Below are 16,481 nucleotides of genomic sequence, written 5' to 3'. Positions count from 1 at the left end.
AGAAAACCCCTTGTGACATTATGAATGAGGCATGAAAGCCTAAGAAGGAAGAGAGAGAGAGCAAGAGAGCAATGGCTCATACAATATTTGAGAAGAGGAAGAAACCTCATTGTTGTTGAATGAGAGAGGAGGGTCATCTCTTAAATAGAGATGAGAGAGAGGAGTTGGAATGTAACTCCCATGTCTATGAATGCCACCATTCATATGTGTGTGAGGCCAAGTGTGAGATTCCTCTTAAGGAGGAATAATCTAAAATTAGAAATTACAATATATATTTGTCCTCACATATTCCACTAGATGACAAAATAAGATGTAGTGGAAAAGGGACAAAAAAGAAATATATTAGGATACCTTGGCTTATATCCTAATATATTATAATAATAAATAAAGGAGGTCTAACCTTGGTTTATAAATACACCAAGGAAAGATTACAACTTCTAACAGACTAATATTGATTGTTTTTCAAGAATGAATTGACCATACATTTGTAGACTATGAAAAGATGCAAGTGAAAGAACACAACGACTCCGGCACCTAAACCTTAAACCTACTTGATAATCCCAAAAAAATTGTTAATATAACATATTTAGAGATGAACATCAAGCTATATATTATTTCAAAAAGGCAAACATTTGGACTTTTCATAACTATTCGTTTCTGGTGCTACAAAAATATTGTCTAGGTATCTCCTGCATCGTTCCAATGTTTCCGTCTCAATGACCAGTGTATACAAACCTGCGGCAAAAACCAAGGAAGACGTCATTCGATCTCCGTGACACTGGATAACAATATGAAATTGTCTGCTTAGGAACTTTGTAAAGCTTGAAATCTTATCAAGATGACACTGTTTGGATGCCTGCATCGAATACAAAAATTTAGCGGATGACCTCCAGTTACTTAACACTTGCTGAGTGTATCTGATTTTATAAGTGCCACTTGAACCATACAAACTGTATGCATCCATTGATTACTTCTGCATTCAAAACTCCCAATGACTGGACATGCTATCGGTGATTGCTCAGAATTTGGTTGCCATATCTCTTCTTCTGTGGGTTCCAGATGTGGACCTTTTTCTGATGAGCACCAATCTTAATGTCAACTTACATTGCCTCACTGGATTTGCTCAAATTTTTGGTTGAGACATGCATGATTTGCCAATTGAGTGAGCACATATCTGAACTCCGTGTGATGCAAAGGATTCTCACTTGTAAATTCGAAACCCTTACAGCAATTCATTTAATATTCTGTTTAGTTGCTCTGCTATACGTCTAGCATCAGGGCTATGTATATATTCTGTATAGCTTTAACATTTCTGCACCTCATAAAACCTGTCACGAGCTCTATTTATCTGATGACTGTCAAACATATATCAGTGTTTTGAATATACTTTTATTCATGAGCATGAGGCTGCTATATATAAAAGTTTTATGATTTATCATCACCTAATCTACACTCCTTGAAAATTTGAAACTGCTTCTATAAATACAATATTTGGCTTCATTCTTTAAATATAACTACTTCACTTTTCAGAATATTTCAATCCGGGCTTCCACATCCAACCACATCTGCATAAAAGACTTGCTGATTCTGAGTTTTTGTCAATTTGAAACTTGTTTGGTATCTGTTGGTGAGCTTCTACATGATCATAGATTATTTGAAAAATTCTCCAGCATATTAACATGAATAAATGACGAGGCCTCATTAAATCTCCAGCATTACTGTTTAAATGGAGACCTTAAATTTTGCCAAAAATTTGGGCTCCACCAGAACCAAAACGATTCCAAAGCCAACAGAATTTTTTTTGAACGAATTTCAAGTCTGAATCCGATCCGACAACTTAGATTTTAAGACAACACATAGCAGGTAGTTTAGCTAGAGTTGAGGACAAGTCAATTTATTTTGCTGATTTATTCAATACTATTGAGTGATCCAACTTGATGAAGCTTTTTAAAATATGGTTGACAAATTGAAAAATATTAGTCCAAATTACTCTATAAACATCTTAAAAAATATATATTACAGGCTAGATGGAGATAAGTAGGTTGAAGAATTAAAATTAATGGTCTCTAGGCTTGATTTTGTTCACTATAGACCAAATGGGTTTTGATTACTAATGTTGTATAGTTTACATTCGAGCACTAGCATGACAGTTTTGATTTTCTTGTATTCTTATATTGTGTTGTGTGGGGAAGTATCCAAGTGAGATTTAGTGTAACAAATAGTACTCTATTTGTATATACTAACTCATTGTAGTTGTAATAATTAAGTGCTCTAGTGGCCTTGCATTTTGGAGAGGTTCTTTTTGAAGGTTTTTATTATCTTTAATCCTTTTGTTTGGAGAAATGCTAATTGTTTTCCTTTTGGGATAAATATCTAATTGGAAGAAACATATATGGAATTTTTTAAAATTAACATAATTAGCATGCAAGATTGTAGTGAGCATCATGAATCCATAGCAACTAGAAGGATTTTTGGACATATTATGTTTTTTATTCACAAAACCAACCTTTCAAACATTAGCCATACTACCTTACTAGTTAAGTTTGGTTCTAGGATTCAATGTTAAGTTTATATTTGTTTATTGATTTCAGGCTGTTTTTCTCCGTTTCAATATGTTTAGGAAAATTAGAATCAAAACCATTAAAGTGATGATGCAATAAAGAATCACAAATTGTGTTTTTCTTGAAGTTGTGACGGTCTCAAGAAACCCCATTGTCATTTTGCCATATCATTTTAGATTCTGCAGGAATCTAGATCTTGTCTCGATGCTTCAAAAATAGGGATTCAGGATATTGAAATAGGGTACATAATGCATCTTTCATTTTCTGCAGGCCTTATGACAAAGATTACAGATGATCAGAAGTATGGTATGATTGAAGCAATCTCACACCTCATTCATCGGGATTATGAAGCTATTGTTAAGGACTTTGTCAAGCTGGATTTCATTCCCGAAGGAGTAAATTTAAGTCCTATTATGCCTGTCTTAGCCAAGGTTTTTGATCAAGCACTTGAAGGAGGAGGGGCAAAGAACATTAATTTTCAAGAGCTGGCAGCAGATTTGGCACAAATAACATTTGATTATCCTTTCAGAATACCACCTTATTTTGCTTTAATAATTCGAGCAATTGGTGTGCTGGAAGGTATAGCACTTGTTGGCAATCCTGATTTTGCAATCGTGGATGAGGCCTATCCTTATATTGCCCAGGTAACTATTTTTGGAATTCAAATTGTCAACTAATTATGCGCTCAAGTGTAGTTTAAAACTTCAATGCTTCATTTGTAACGTGATTTATGGACATCCATGGTTTTGGTATGTATTGTAGTTGGCATGATTTATGGGTAAATATGATTGTTTGTATCCACAAAGAAAATGTAACATTAATGCTACCAGAATTTGACAATCCATTTGTTTATCAATTAGTTGCTTCTGGATTTGATTGTGTCTCTCTTTTCCATCAACATTTCAGATCACACTCTGTGATCTATCATTAGGATGTAAGAGTGCCAAGAGATGTAGAAATGTAAATTGGATCATGGAGTGCAACCCAAAATGTTGATGCAAAAAAGTGACACACAATCAAATCTAGAAGAAAATAATTGATAAGTGTAACATTGTTCAAAATTTATGCAGCCAAGTCCAAACTAAAGGTACAACAGAAAAGAAAAAGCTATTACTGTGGAGCTGATGTCATCTTATTTCTTTTAATTTTCTGATTGACGTGTTAATTATTCAATTTGATCCCAGTTTAATCGGAGAAAAAAAAAAAAAAACCTCCTAAAATTGTATAGTAAATTTAATTTTATTATATGATTTGGTTGCTTGTAACCAGAGTTACCTAGTGATGTGGGGGTACAGGTATCAGTTTGGGAACATGGATGTCATGAAATCAGTATATGTGAGTAACGAATATGGATAAGGCTATATTATTTGTAAATGTGGTCACCAAAAATATTTGGTATCATGATGGGTGTTAAATTTTCAACCATAATAGCATAAAACAAAGAGCATATAAATTAAAAGACAAGAACATTAGAGATCCCCTTGGAAAAATCTCCTTGAGGGAAAAAGCCAGCCACACCAAGAAATATCACTTTATTTACTAATTAATGATGTCTGGATACAATGGTCAGAATCCTTAGATTGCGCACCCCTTTATGAATGCTACACTATGAAAGATCCCCAATCTTGGTGACCTTGGAAATTGATGTTTGTTTCAAAATTCGAGCCTTTGACCAAAATTTTGTACCTCTGAATAGACTTTATAGAATTCTGATTTCTTTTTGGTTTTTTCTCGTTTTCAAGTTTTTAGGTGTTTTTGAAGATATATGCAAGTAACAAATAACAAATAACTTTGAACTAATAATGATGAGTAGCATTCATATATTGAAAACAATAATCTGGAAATGATTCAAATCATACCAGGCACAATATTCAGATTTTTGCAGTCAAAGAAATAAATATATCAAATGAATTTGCTGCTATCTACAATGAACCTAACGTCAGCTGTAGAGGGTTTTCCAATCACTAGAGATAGAGAGCCTGCTTCCACTAACCCCTGTATGATCTCCAAACTGCAAAACGTGGTTGCTAATAAGGAATGGCGCCCACAATACAAGCCCGAGCTGCCTCTGGAAGAAACGTCCAAGCTGGAATAGGCTGGCTGCCTAGCTGAATGTGAAGTTTCCTTCCGATAAATGGTGCTATGAAGAATGTCGATCCTTACCATAGAGAATAGTACCTTCCAACTCCAATTCCGAATCACCAAATACTTGTTGAGGTTTGCGTCCGAACACTCCAAACTTAGGGTTCTCGTCCCAAGTCTCTGAATTGCTCCACTAGAGCAATTTCCAATTTCACAAGCTTCAAATGTCAAAAGATACTTCACAATTAGGTCTTCATCTCCGTATAACTCCTCCCAAGTGCAAATCGAACCCTAAATGAGAATTACACTTTGCACTTTATAATAAAATAACATTTTCCCAAATAAAGCCGTCCAGGCTATAGGGAAAACATTACTTTATCAAAATGTCATAGCTCAAATGTGCCAAAAGGCCCGCGGATAGTGAAAATAGTTTATAATAATGCAAGACCTTTCCAACGAGCTATAACACAAGGGCACATCTGACCAAACGAAGCCATATTCCCCTTATTACTTCAAAGTAGCTATATAAATAGCCTTACTATAAATTATTTAAATGCTAAATTAGGAAATATTTAAATATATTAAACTATTGCCCATTTTGCCTTTGAAAGCCCAAACCAACCAAATAAACGTGAAACTAACCATGTCACCTGTCTGTGACAGATACCGGACAAGATAGGTCAATTGGCAGACCCTTCCCTATGATCTAGGGATGCTCCTAGAAACTAGGGAACACATCCTGTCATCCTGAAACTGAAACCATGGAATGGTCCGGTGGAGCTTCACATCTGGAAATTGCCACATCCTCCTAAAATGTAGGGATACCCCCTAAAATCAAGGAACTACACCCAATTGGCTCCCAATTCCTTGTAAAGTCAAACCCAGTCATTGAATATCTTGTATGAGTCTTTATCCACAACTACTAACCTAGGAGACCCCCATGATAGCTTAACTCACATAACTCTGCTAGTCAGACTAAAGAGGGTACATGACACACTATCTTTCCCTTTACAATAATACTGACTCACAATATAATGGCAATATTTTTAGCACACAGAAGAATGTATGAATTCACTCAATACTGATCACACAATTATCACTTACCAGAAAACTCACACTAGACTCGGCACTATGCACGATAGCTACATATTTACTGATAATCATGCATGATAGACTCTAAGAATCATTCATTGTAGACACAGAATGTCCAAACAACACTATATATGATGTCTCAATATAACAACCACAATTGCTAAATGCCAAGGAACACATATAGTTGAGAACCAAAAGGCAGATGCTACAGGAAGACTGTCCAAATCCAAAAACATTGATGCTATATACTAATATTTTACTCAATAGCCATGTACACAACAAGTACAATGTTGGTGGCTCTTCAATGACCATCAGTAATGCAAACATAAGACTTTTGGCTTACCAAAAGCCACGTAAGAAAAGTCTCTTCAATGCCCATGCACACACGCAAGGATACGACTCTGTTTACCAAATAACAGTTCAAAATAAACTCTTCAATGCCCAACATCCACATACGCAATTGGCCTTTCATGTGTTGATGGTGAAGTCTCTTCATAGTCTTCAAAGGGTGCGAATCTTCATAAACAAAACAGTTTGGCATTGTAGACTCTTCACAGTCTTGAAGTATTACTTGAGTTCCTCTCATCTTATTTCTTTTAATTTTCCAATTTATGTGTTAGTTACTCAACTTGATCCCAGATTAATTGAAAAGAAAAAATTCCAGAACTTTTATAGTTGTATGATTTGGTTAATAGTAACCAGAGTTATCTGGTAATTGGGGTACAAGTAGCAGTTTGGGAAGATGGATGTCATTAAATATGGATATGTGAGTAATGAATATGGATAAGGCTATATTATTTATAAATGAGGTCATCGAAAATTATCGGTATCATGATGGGGATGTGTTCCTAACTTGTGTACAAGATTTTATTGGTCAACTATTATTAGAAGCTTGGTTACCCATGAAGGGAACTTTATTCTGTTATACCAATTTGAAGTACCTTAAAAAGGCATAGATCAGATCTCAAATGGCAACCAATTGAAGGAATTATTGGTAGGTGTTTCCCAATGGTTGCATGGAGGATCTCTTCACACATTAACATATAACGATGGTAAGATCTTCACATATAATATATTATAATAGAAATAGTATATTGCAGAAAATAGATCTTACATCATAGAAGAAATTTATGTGGGCCAATATCCCCAAATGTCTAATGTATGCCACGGTATACTTCTTATGGAAGAAGCCACTCCATGCTATATCTCCAAGAGATCGTAAATACAATATCATACTTCATGCGTTTTTTTTATGGGTAATGGGCCGAAGTTGAGATTAATTATTATTATTTATTAAACTTGAGTCGACTCAAACCCAAGACCCCCCAGATGAGAGGCTCACAACTTACTACTGTGTTGTAAGTTGTTGCCTACTTCATACATGTTTCTTATAATGATAATCACCTCCCTTATACATAGTATATACCTCTTCCTAATAATACTATTGTAATAGATTGGCCCAGACCTGTTGTGTTTTAGTTTGTTGTCTTGGACACTCAGACAATTATTTGAGAGTTATTTTTCTCTCTTGTTGCTTGGAGGAATGTGTGTAAACTCAAAGGATTCCCTTGAATTTAGTTATTATTGCTGTAATGTTTGTAATACACAACAGTTACTTTCACATATGCAACATAACTGGTAGGAATAGGGAATCGAACTTGCACAATAATATTAACACTATGAACTTAATTTGCTTGTTAAAACAGTTCTCCAATTTCTACAGATTGGTATTACAAACTAAATGCAAACAACAAGCAATTTGCTACTTGGCACAACTAACTCTCTTGGCCCTAGCGTAAGTTCATGTTTAGACTAATTACCAGACACCTGTAGCCTTCCTTATTGTGAGTACCAACAATGTCAATTCTCTCTTGTCCAGGGATGTCGAATCAAAGCAATCCACTTTTTCACACCTCCACTCAGCCCATTGGTTTTCACGTATGCTCCCAATCAAGTCTGTAAGGTCAATATCATTTCTTGTTATGGTGGAGCAACCCAATGACAACTATTGCTCACCCTATTATTCGTAACTTCTGAAGTTGTTCGCATGTAACCTCAAGACCCTCCAAACATGGCGTCAAGGTTGCTAGTATGCAGGGTTGTTGTCCCACACACCCTCTTACAATGTCTGTAGTTTGCTTACTTCCAATTCTCTATCTATTCACCCCCACTTTTTTCCAAAACCTTTGCATCATCCCCCATTCTCACCCACATCCAATAAAAATCGTTCCTTCTTCCGTTGCTGAGCCGGTTTGAATTCCAAATTCTTCTTGATTGTAATTGACAGTGTGTAGTATGCCATTTGTTCGGCTGCTTGTTCCAACGTGTATTATATCTCCACATGGCTCGGTGACACAACACATACACACAAGATAAAACACTTGTTTGTCTTATTCCACCTACCTACTACCACTCCTATCCATTTTTTCTATTCGTTGTTTTAACTCGTCAACCTTCTAGGATGACATTTGAAGGCTAACATTCCCGTGCTGGTGTGTCATGCGGATGGGGACATTATAGTTCGCCCCCTCTGAATTCACTTGTCCTCAAGCAGTTTCAGCCTTGGATGTTGCAATATTGTCTCATTTTCCTACGTTGCATCTTTGCTGGGTAGGTTCTTCCATCACACCAAATATTCGCTGATAATTCTCTTATAGAGTACTTGCTCCTTGGTATCTATAATAGCTTCGGGAACCAATACCAATTTCCCGTCATCTAGAGGAGGTAACTCTGTTGAAGGAGTCACGTTCTGCCCAAGGGCCTTTTGCAGGCATGACACATGGAAAATATTGTGTACTTTCCTATCCTGAGGTAGTTCTAACTTGTAAGCCACCTCCCCAACTTGTCTAACCACCTTAAATGGGTCATAGTAGTGTGGCTTCAACTTCTATCTGCCACTCCTTTTAGGAGAGGACTGCCTATAGGGCTGTAACATGAGGTACACCATGTCGCCCACTTCGAACGAATGCTCCACCCTGTGCTGGTCTGCATACTATTTTTGTTGGTTTTGGGCCTTAAATATATTGTCCTTCAAAGATTTCATGATATCCCAGGTCTCCTATGACCACTCCTTTGATTTGGGTGACCGGTTGTCACTGAATAGTAGATCTAGGAAGTTTGGCGCATCATAACCATAGAGGGCCATAAAAGGTGTCATTTGAATAGACGTGGTGCGTTGTATTATAACAATATTCACTAAGGTGTAACCATCTCACACATCCCTTTTGCTGCCCCGTAACATAATTACATAAGTAGCCCTCGAGCCACTTATTCACTATCTCTGTTTGGTCATCAGTTTGAGGATGATAACTAGTGCTCGGGGTGAGTTCAATGCCACATAATCTGAAGAACTCCTGCCAAAACAAGCATATGAACTTGCTGTCCTGATCTCTAACAATGGTTTGTAGTAAACCATGTAATCTGAAAATCTCCTTGAAAAATATGTCAGCCACCTGAACTATTGTGTGTGTGGATGAAATAGCCATAAAGTGTGCAAACTTGGTTAATCGATCCACCACTATGTAAATGCAATCTCTACCCTCCACCCTGGGTAAGCTTGTAATGAAATCCATTCATATGTTGTCCCTCTTTCGCTCAGGAACAGGTAAGGGCTGCAATAATCCACCAGGATAGGAGTGTTCGTGCTTATTCTGTTGGCAAACTGCACACTCCCTCACGTGTTGTAGTACAACCCTCATGAGCCCCTTCCAAGAGAACTTCTCTCTCACCTGTGTGTAAGTCTTGAAATAACCCTGGTGTCCTATCATGGCTGAGTCATGAAAAGCTCTAAGAATCTTATGCTTAATCGAGGATCCGAGTAGTAACTATATTTTGTTTTTATACATGATCAGATCATTTATCATTGTGTATCTCTTGTCCTGGGTAGTACCATCTATAATGCTTGTAGCCTAGTCATCTTTAGCATTTTCTATCATAATCAACTCTCTCCAATCATCGATTAATGCTCCTATGGCGCACAAATGTGGTCTGTGGGATAGTGCATCAGTAACTATTTTTTTCTTCCCCTTTACAAACACTATGTTCAAATCATATGCCTGTAGTTTGCTGACCCACTTCTATTTTCGATCATTCAACTCCTGTTGCCTAAGGAAATGTTTCAAACTGTTATGATCTATCTTGACCATGAACTTCCTGCCCACCAAGTATTGTCTAAATTAGGCCAAGGCATACATGACGGCTAACATTTCTTTGTCATAAAATATTGTAGCTCTGCTCAACACATCTCAACTTCCTACTCTCGTATGCTATCCAATGCCTATCCTGCATTAACATTGCTCCAACCCCCTCTCCTGAAGCATCATAGTGTAAATCGAAGGGTTTGGTAAAATTTGGAGTGACCAACATTGGGCAAGAGCTATCAATTGCTTGAACCTGTCAAAGCACTACTGAGACCTATCTCTCCACTCAAACGCATCCTTCCGAGTCAAGTCGGTAAGAGGGGCTGCCTCTTGTAAATAATCCTTCATAAAGCATCTGTAAAATCCATACAATCCCATCAACCCTCGGAGGTGTGAAAGGTTCTTGGGTGGAGGCTAGTCCATAAAAGTATGAATCTTCTTTGGACCAACTCGGACCCCCTTTGCATTGATGATGTGTCCAAGATATAGTAACTTTATCATACTAAATTCACACTTTGACATTTTGGCATATAATGACGCTCTCTCTTAGATGCTCAATACAATGTCTAAGTGCTGCAAGTACTCTTCCCATGTCCTACTATAAATGAGTATATCATCAAAGAAGATCAATACAAGTCTCCTCAATTGATCCCTGAATCTCTTGTTCATGCATGATTGAAAGGTTGCTGGTGTATTAGTCAACCCAAAAGGCACGACCAAGAACTTGAAGTGTCCATAATGACACCTGAAAGTAGCTTCTCTACATCTTCATTTCGGACTTTAATTTGATGGTAGCCGGATCTCAAATCAATCTTCAAGAAGTAGCATGCTCCATGCAGGTCATCTATCAACTCATCGATCCTGGGTATGGGGTACTGGTTCTTAATTGTGTGCTTATTAAGCTCCTTGTGGTCAATGCACATCCAAAATGTCCCATCCTTCTTCTTAACTAATACCACCAGTGAAGCAAAGGGACGCTAACTAGGCCTAATGTGACCCATCTCGAGATGCTCCTTGATCGCTTTCTCTATCTAATCCTTGTACCTCTTCGGATGCCTCTAAGGTGTAATAATAACCAATTTGGCTCCCTCCTCTAGCTCAATAAAATGCTCCATACCCCTGTCTAGTGGTCTCCTTGCTGGTATATCACCAAACACTTTAGAGTGTTTGGTTAATAGGTCCTGAATCTGCGGTGGGTACTCTTGCTTTTGCTGCATACCCTCCTTTGGCATCAACAGAATTCTTGTTGCCCATTGTACCTGATCATGTTGGATCAGCCTCTCCATGCGTCTCAAAGATACCTCAAGCCTGTTATCCGTGAGAGCTCTAATCAACACTTTCCTATTTTGATGCTCAAACTTCAAATCCATCCTATCCAGGTTGAAAGTGAATTCATGTAGTGTCATCATCCAAGTCATGCCCAAAATGCAGTCATAATCACTCATGGGGACCACATAAAATCTGCCAATCATATCATAATCTCCCATACAAAGAGGTATATCCTTCACTATCGAAGAGCTGAGGAGCTGATGTCCACTAGCCACTATGACTCTGAAATGTAGTAATCTGTACTTAGGAGGACCAAAATTATGTGAATCTCCACTCAGAATATTTCGTCCTTAAACCCAATGCTACTTCTCTTAACTGGTAAGATATATATTCAGACGCCTGGAATACAAATAAAGATATTAAATTCTCAGTCTAGCATGCAACTTGACTATACTTACTTAAGCTGGATTCCTATCTCTCCTTGCCGATTTCTGCCTGGTGTTATTTATTTCCCAAGAGGAAGGATTGGGGTGACGTCCAATTTCCTCAAACAACTCAAGGGATTTTGTCCTCAGACTTAGCTAGTCACATCAAATCAACCAGAACTTTTAGTATATTTGAGTTCATAAAATCTTGTGTGCAAATCCCAAGGCAAGCTCTCTTATTTATAACCTCGAAGTGAGGGGAAGACGTTGGAATAAGAGATGTGGGATAAAACAACAATTTCGTCCTGTGGTCACTTAAGTCACTTTATAAAATAAATGACTTAATAATCATAAAATAACTTTATCCAAGCACATTTAATATAATAACTGATGTACTTAAAATAAAATTTTTGGTGTGACTTGTAAGCATCCTGATTGGTGATGCTATTAATCTATCCAGATGTGGAGATAGATTAACCTGGCGCCATAACACTAGTGCGGAGAAGGGGACATGACATGAAACCTGTATGCACATTTGTTTGGAGTTCCAATCTGTCAACAAGTGTCTCGGATATAAAATTATATGTAGCACCCATATCCACTAAGGTAATCACTCGCTGCCCTTGAATGGTACTCCTCACATGAATGGTAATAGCTTGTTCATCACCTGACAAGCATGCTCTAACTCTTTGCCCAACCAACTCTTCATCTGTAGACTCACATCCCTTGCTGTTCCCACCTTCTGAATTGCTGTCGTGTCTCTTGGATGATGATTCTTTCGTTGAGAAATATTCAGTGTTGGCTGCCTTAGCTTGGAGAGGGCATTCGTGTGACAAATCCTATGTCTCCCTACAATGAAAACATAACTTTTTCCTCCTATTTTCATTAAGCTGTTCGCTGTCAAACTTTTTAGTTTTAGCATTTGGAGGTTGTACTTTGTGGGAAGGCTTCTTATCTTTGTCTTTGTTTGAAGTGAAACCTCTAGAATAAAAGCTGTCCTTTGATGTAGATGGTTCCTTGTCCCTAGCCTTCTCATAGGCCTGCTGCAGTGTGGTTCGACTAAGTCCCTTAATCCATCCTCTCAATGGTCCCGAAAGGCCATCCATAAGGATCATTAGGAGTCTATTTGGTGCTATATCAGTAACTAGTGCTGCAAGTCTGTGAAATTCAGCTATGCAATTGTCAACACTAGACCACTGTTTCAACAGTGCTATTTCTTTAAAGTGCAGCTCAGTGTCCTTGTTATCAAATCTCTTAATTAATGTTTCCGTAAAATCAATGTATGAACTAATTTGAATATGCCCCATTGTAATCATGTCATAGTTCCATCATTTGTTTGCAAGACCCTCTAAGTGTAAGGCTGCAAATTTAATGGCATCCTCTTTCGACATAGGATTCAGCTGAAAATACATATCTAACTTTTGAACCCAATCCGTCATTGTCATCTTGCCGTTTCCATCATATGGAGGTAGGGAAAGTTTGTTAATCTTTTTTAGCAACTCAACATGCTGTCCTCTATTACCTATCCTTGGCATATGTTGGATGATGGGGGGCTCGCTTGATGCCAAGGGTCCCGGTTTGGCCTCCCTCAATAGAATGTCCCAAGGAATCTGTGTAATTAAAATGTCCAGAAGTAGCCCGATCATGTAGTGCGACATATAGAAGGTTTTGTGCATAGTTACATTGCCTTGTGAGACAGGAGGACGACGGGACGAGGGGACAAGTTTCTAAGACGGGGGGACAGAGGGGCCTTGATTTGGGGATGGTAGGGGGACAGTGGCAGGGGACAGAGAGTGGCGGGGGGAGCAGGGGTGTATATACTATACATATGGTACTTAACATGCTAGTTATGAAAATATGTACTACAATTATACAATATAAGATATAAAGATGTAAAAAACTTAAACATTGAACATTGCATTGAAGTTTTGAATTGGAACATCATGATTCATGATCTAATGACAAAAAATAAACATCGAACATCAGCAAATGAAATTGTCAAATTATATAATTTTAAATTTATAATATATATCAGTCTTCAAATATAGAAATGCAAATGTGAATAACAATAAAGAATAGATTTCTTTTGAACAAAGGAGGAAGGAATGGGCCCCACATCCCATTATAACAAAAATAGAACCAAAAAATTATTAAAATAATGCCTTATTTGTTTATATTTTAATGTCCCCCATCTTGTTGCCACAAGAGACATCCTGGTGTCCCCACTCGTGTCCCCTCGCATCCATAGGGGACACAGAGACATCTTGCCGTCTTTGGCAGAGGTGGTGCTGCTTGAGACATCGAGACGATGTCCCCCTGTCTCGGGTGCGGCCTGGTTTTGGTGGGGGGACGCATCCTTGTATTACACTAGTTCTGTGTAAAGTCATGAACTCATGTATGCGTTTAGCTAATAATTCTGCCCAATCATACACTCGACCGCCCATTAAGTTGTTCATCAGTGATATTTGCGGGAAGGAGATATCCGATGCATGACTGGCTCCTTTGTTTAAATTTCTTTTTCCAATTTTTCTTTTCAATTTTTAATTTTTTTTTGGTCCTAAATCTACATGATTTCACCTAATGGGACCCTCATTTCATTCATGATAAATCTTCAGTTTTGAACCATTGGTTGTGAGCTACCTCCTTTCCATTGAGACTCCATAGCTTAATTGCCCCATTATTACCAACTTCACATACCTTGTACGGTCCTAGCCATTTCACTTTCAACTTGCCAGGTTTAATCTCATTGTGCCCATTGTACTTGAGCAGTAACTATGCACGTTAGAACCTTGTTCACTTTATCATGCCATGTTTTACGACAAATTTGTGCCACCTTTGTTGCTCATTGGGCTGTAAGCCATTGTTCATCCAGTTTGTTGAGGTTATATAGTCTCTCCCTAAGGCTTTCCATGTTTCCCAGACTGTTGTTGATGGTGATCCTAAGACTCGGGACCATGAACTCGATTGGTATAAAAGCCTCCTAGTCATAAATTAGTTGGAAGGTGCTGTGTCTTGTAGTAATCTTATAGGTTGTTCTGTAAGCCTATAGGATGAAGGGCAACTTTTCTTCCTAGTCTGCTTGCTCTACCCAACATGATTTGTATATCATTGACACCAGGATCTTGTTTGTTGCCTTTGCTTGGCCATTTGCTCATGGGTAATATAAACTTGACAAGCAATGAAATTTTTTGAATTTTGTTGTCAGTAGCCGAATAACATGGTTGATAAAGTGACCTCCCCTATCACTGGTCAGCTGGTTGAGAATACTGTACTATCTTAGGATTTGCTCATAAATGAAATTAGTCATACTTATGGCGGAGTTATCCGACATTGCCCATGCGCCCACCCACTTTGTTAGGTACTCCGTTGCTACCACAATATACCGACATCTTCAAGACTTGCTTGCCTTCAGGGTCCCACGAATTCTAAACCCCAATGCTCGAACAACTCTTGTGCTTGTGAAGGATTAGGTGGCATAAAATATATGTTTAAAGATTTTCTTGCTCACTGACAAGTATCACAACTCACCACCCACTTCCTTGCGGCATTATAGAGTGGGCCATTATAGCTCTGCTAGGAGAACTTTTTGTGTTGTTGTGTCTGGTCCCATATGCCCTCCAATTAGGTCTTCATGGGCTTCCTTGAGAACACTTTGCACTTCTTCCTCCACACACCTTCTCAATACTTGGTCTAGCCCCATTTATATAGAAGTTCATTGATCATCTCAATTGTCCAGCTTCTTAGTACAAGCTTTCGTTGCTCGCCTGATGACATCTATCTTGGAAACTGAGAGGTTGACAGATATTCTCTAATGGTTTTGTACCATTCTAGAAGAACAACAATATGAAATAGGTCTACATCTGGAAAGTTATCATTAACTCCCTTGGGTGGCTCTCCGGACTCAATTCGAGAGAGTTGGTTTGCTATGACATGGCTCTTACCAGGTTGCACAACAATGGTGAAGGTGAATTCTTGAAGTAGTAGCAACCATTTGCTCACCCTCCCTTGTATGATAGGTGTATTGACTAGGTACATCAGTACCTAGTGGTCCACGTAAAATGTGAACGATGTTGCCAAAAGATTGAGTGTGAACTTTTGCACAACGTAGACCATTCCAAGGGCCTCCCACAACATCGTGTTATAGTTGTTCTCTGCTCTTGACAAGAGCTTGCTGGCAAAATAGATAGGATAGTCCAAGCTGTGATAACCCATTTGCACCAGAGTTGCATTGATTACAGAGTTAGAAGCATTCACATGTACGTGGAATCCCTTATCCTAGTTGGGATTCGCCAGTATTGGTGCTACCAACAGTTTGGTCTTTAATTCGGCAAAGGATTCTCTTGCTCCGTACCCCAAGTATAGTGTTCCCCTTTCTGTGTCAGCCTGTTGAGGGGGTAGAATATATGGGCAAAATTCTTTATAAAATGCCTATAATAGCCATTGTACCCCAAGAAGGATTTTACTCTGATCACATTAGTCGGGGCCTCCATCTCGATTATCACACAAACCTTTTTAGGATAAACCTTTAATCCCATCTTACACAATGTGCCCGAAAAGCTTGCCCTACGAGACCATGAATTTGCACTTCTTCGGGTTGAGAGCTAATTGTGCCCGTTGACATCTTTCCATACATTCTCGTAGTGCCGCCAAGTGGGTGTCCTCCCTATTGAAGATAGACCAATTATTAAGAAATGCCCAGAGGTTCCCTGTCGACATTTTCTAAAAAATGTGAAGAATTATTCTGTAAACTGTTGCGGGTGTGTTGCATAGACCAAAGTGCATTCAGTTATATGCATGCACCCCATCCTCCCCCATGAATGTGGTTTTCAACTTGTCTTCTTCTGCAATCGAGATTTGGTTATATCCAGAGAATTTGTCCATAAATGAATACATCTCATGTTCGACAATTTCCT

The 16,481-nt window shown here is 38.3% G+C and overlaps 1 protein-coding gene across 2 annotated transcripts in view; it reads left to right on the top strand.

The window, feature by feature from the left end:
• LOC149576143 (Protein kinase superfamily protein) overlaps nt 1-16,481 on the top strand; it is a 258,692-nt gene that overhangs the window by 173,259 nt on the left and 68,952 nt on the right. For both annotated transcript variants that reach the window (XM_089816466.1, XM_089816459.1), the window contains one exon: nt 2,832-3,205. In XM_089816466.1, the coding sequence (XP_089672592.1) occupies nt 2,832-3,205 (374 nt within the window). The remainder of the gene's footprint in view (nt 1-2,831; nt 3,206-16,481) is intronic.

Source organism: Cupressus sempervirens, chromosome 1 (genome assembly GCF_028749045.1).
Source record: "Cupressus sempervirens isolate cs-2001-9-10 chromosome 1, ASM2874904v1, whole genome shotgun sequence".
NCBI lineage: Eukaryota > Viridiplantae > Streptophyta > Pinopsida > Cupressales > Cupressaceae > Cupressus > Cupressus sempervirens.
This window is presented reverse-complemented; position numbering and strand designations above follow the sequence as displayed.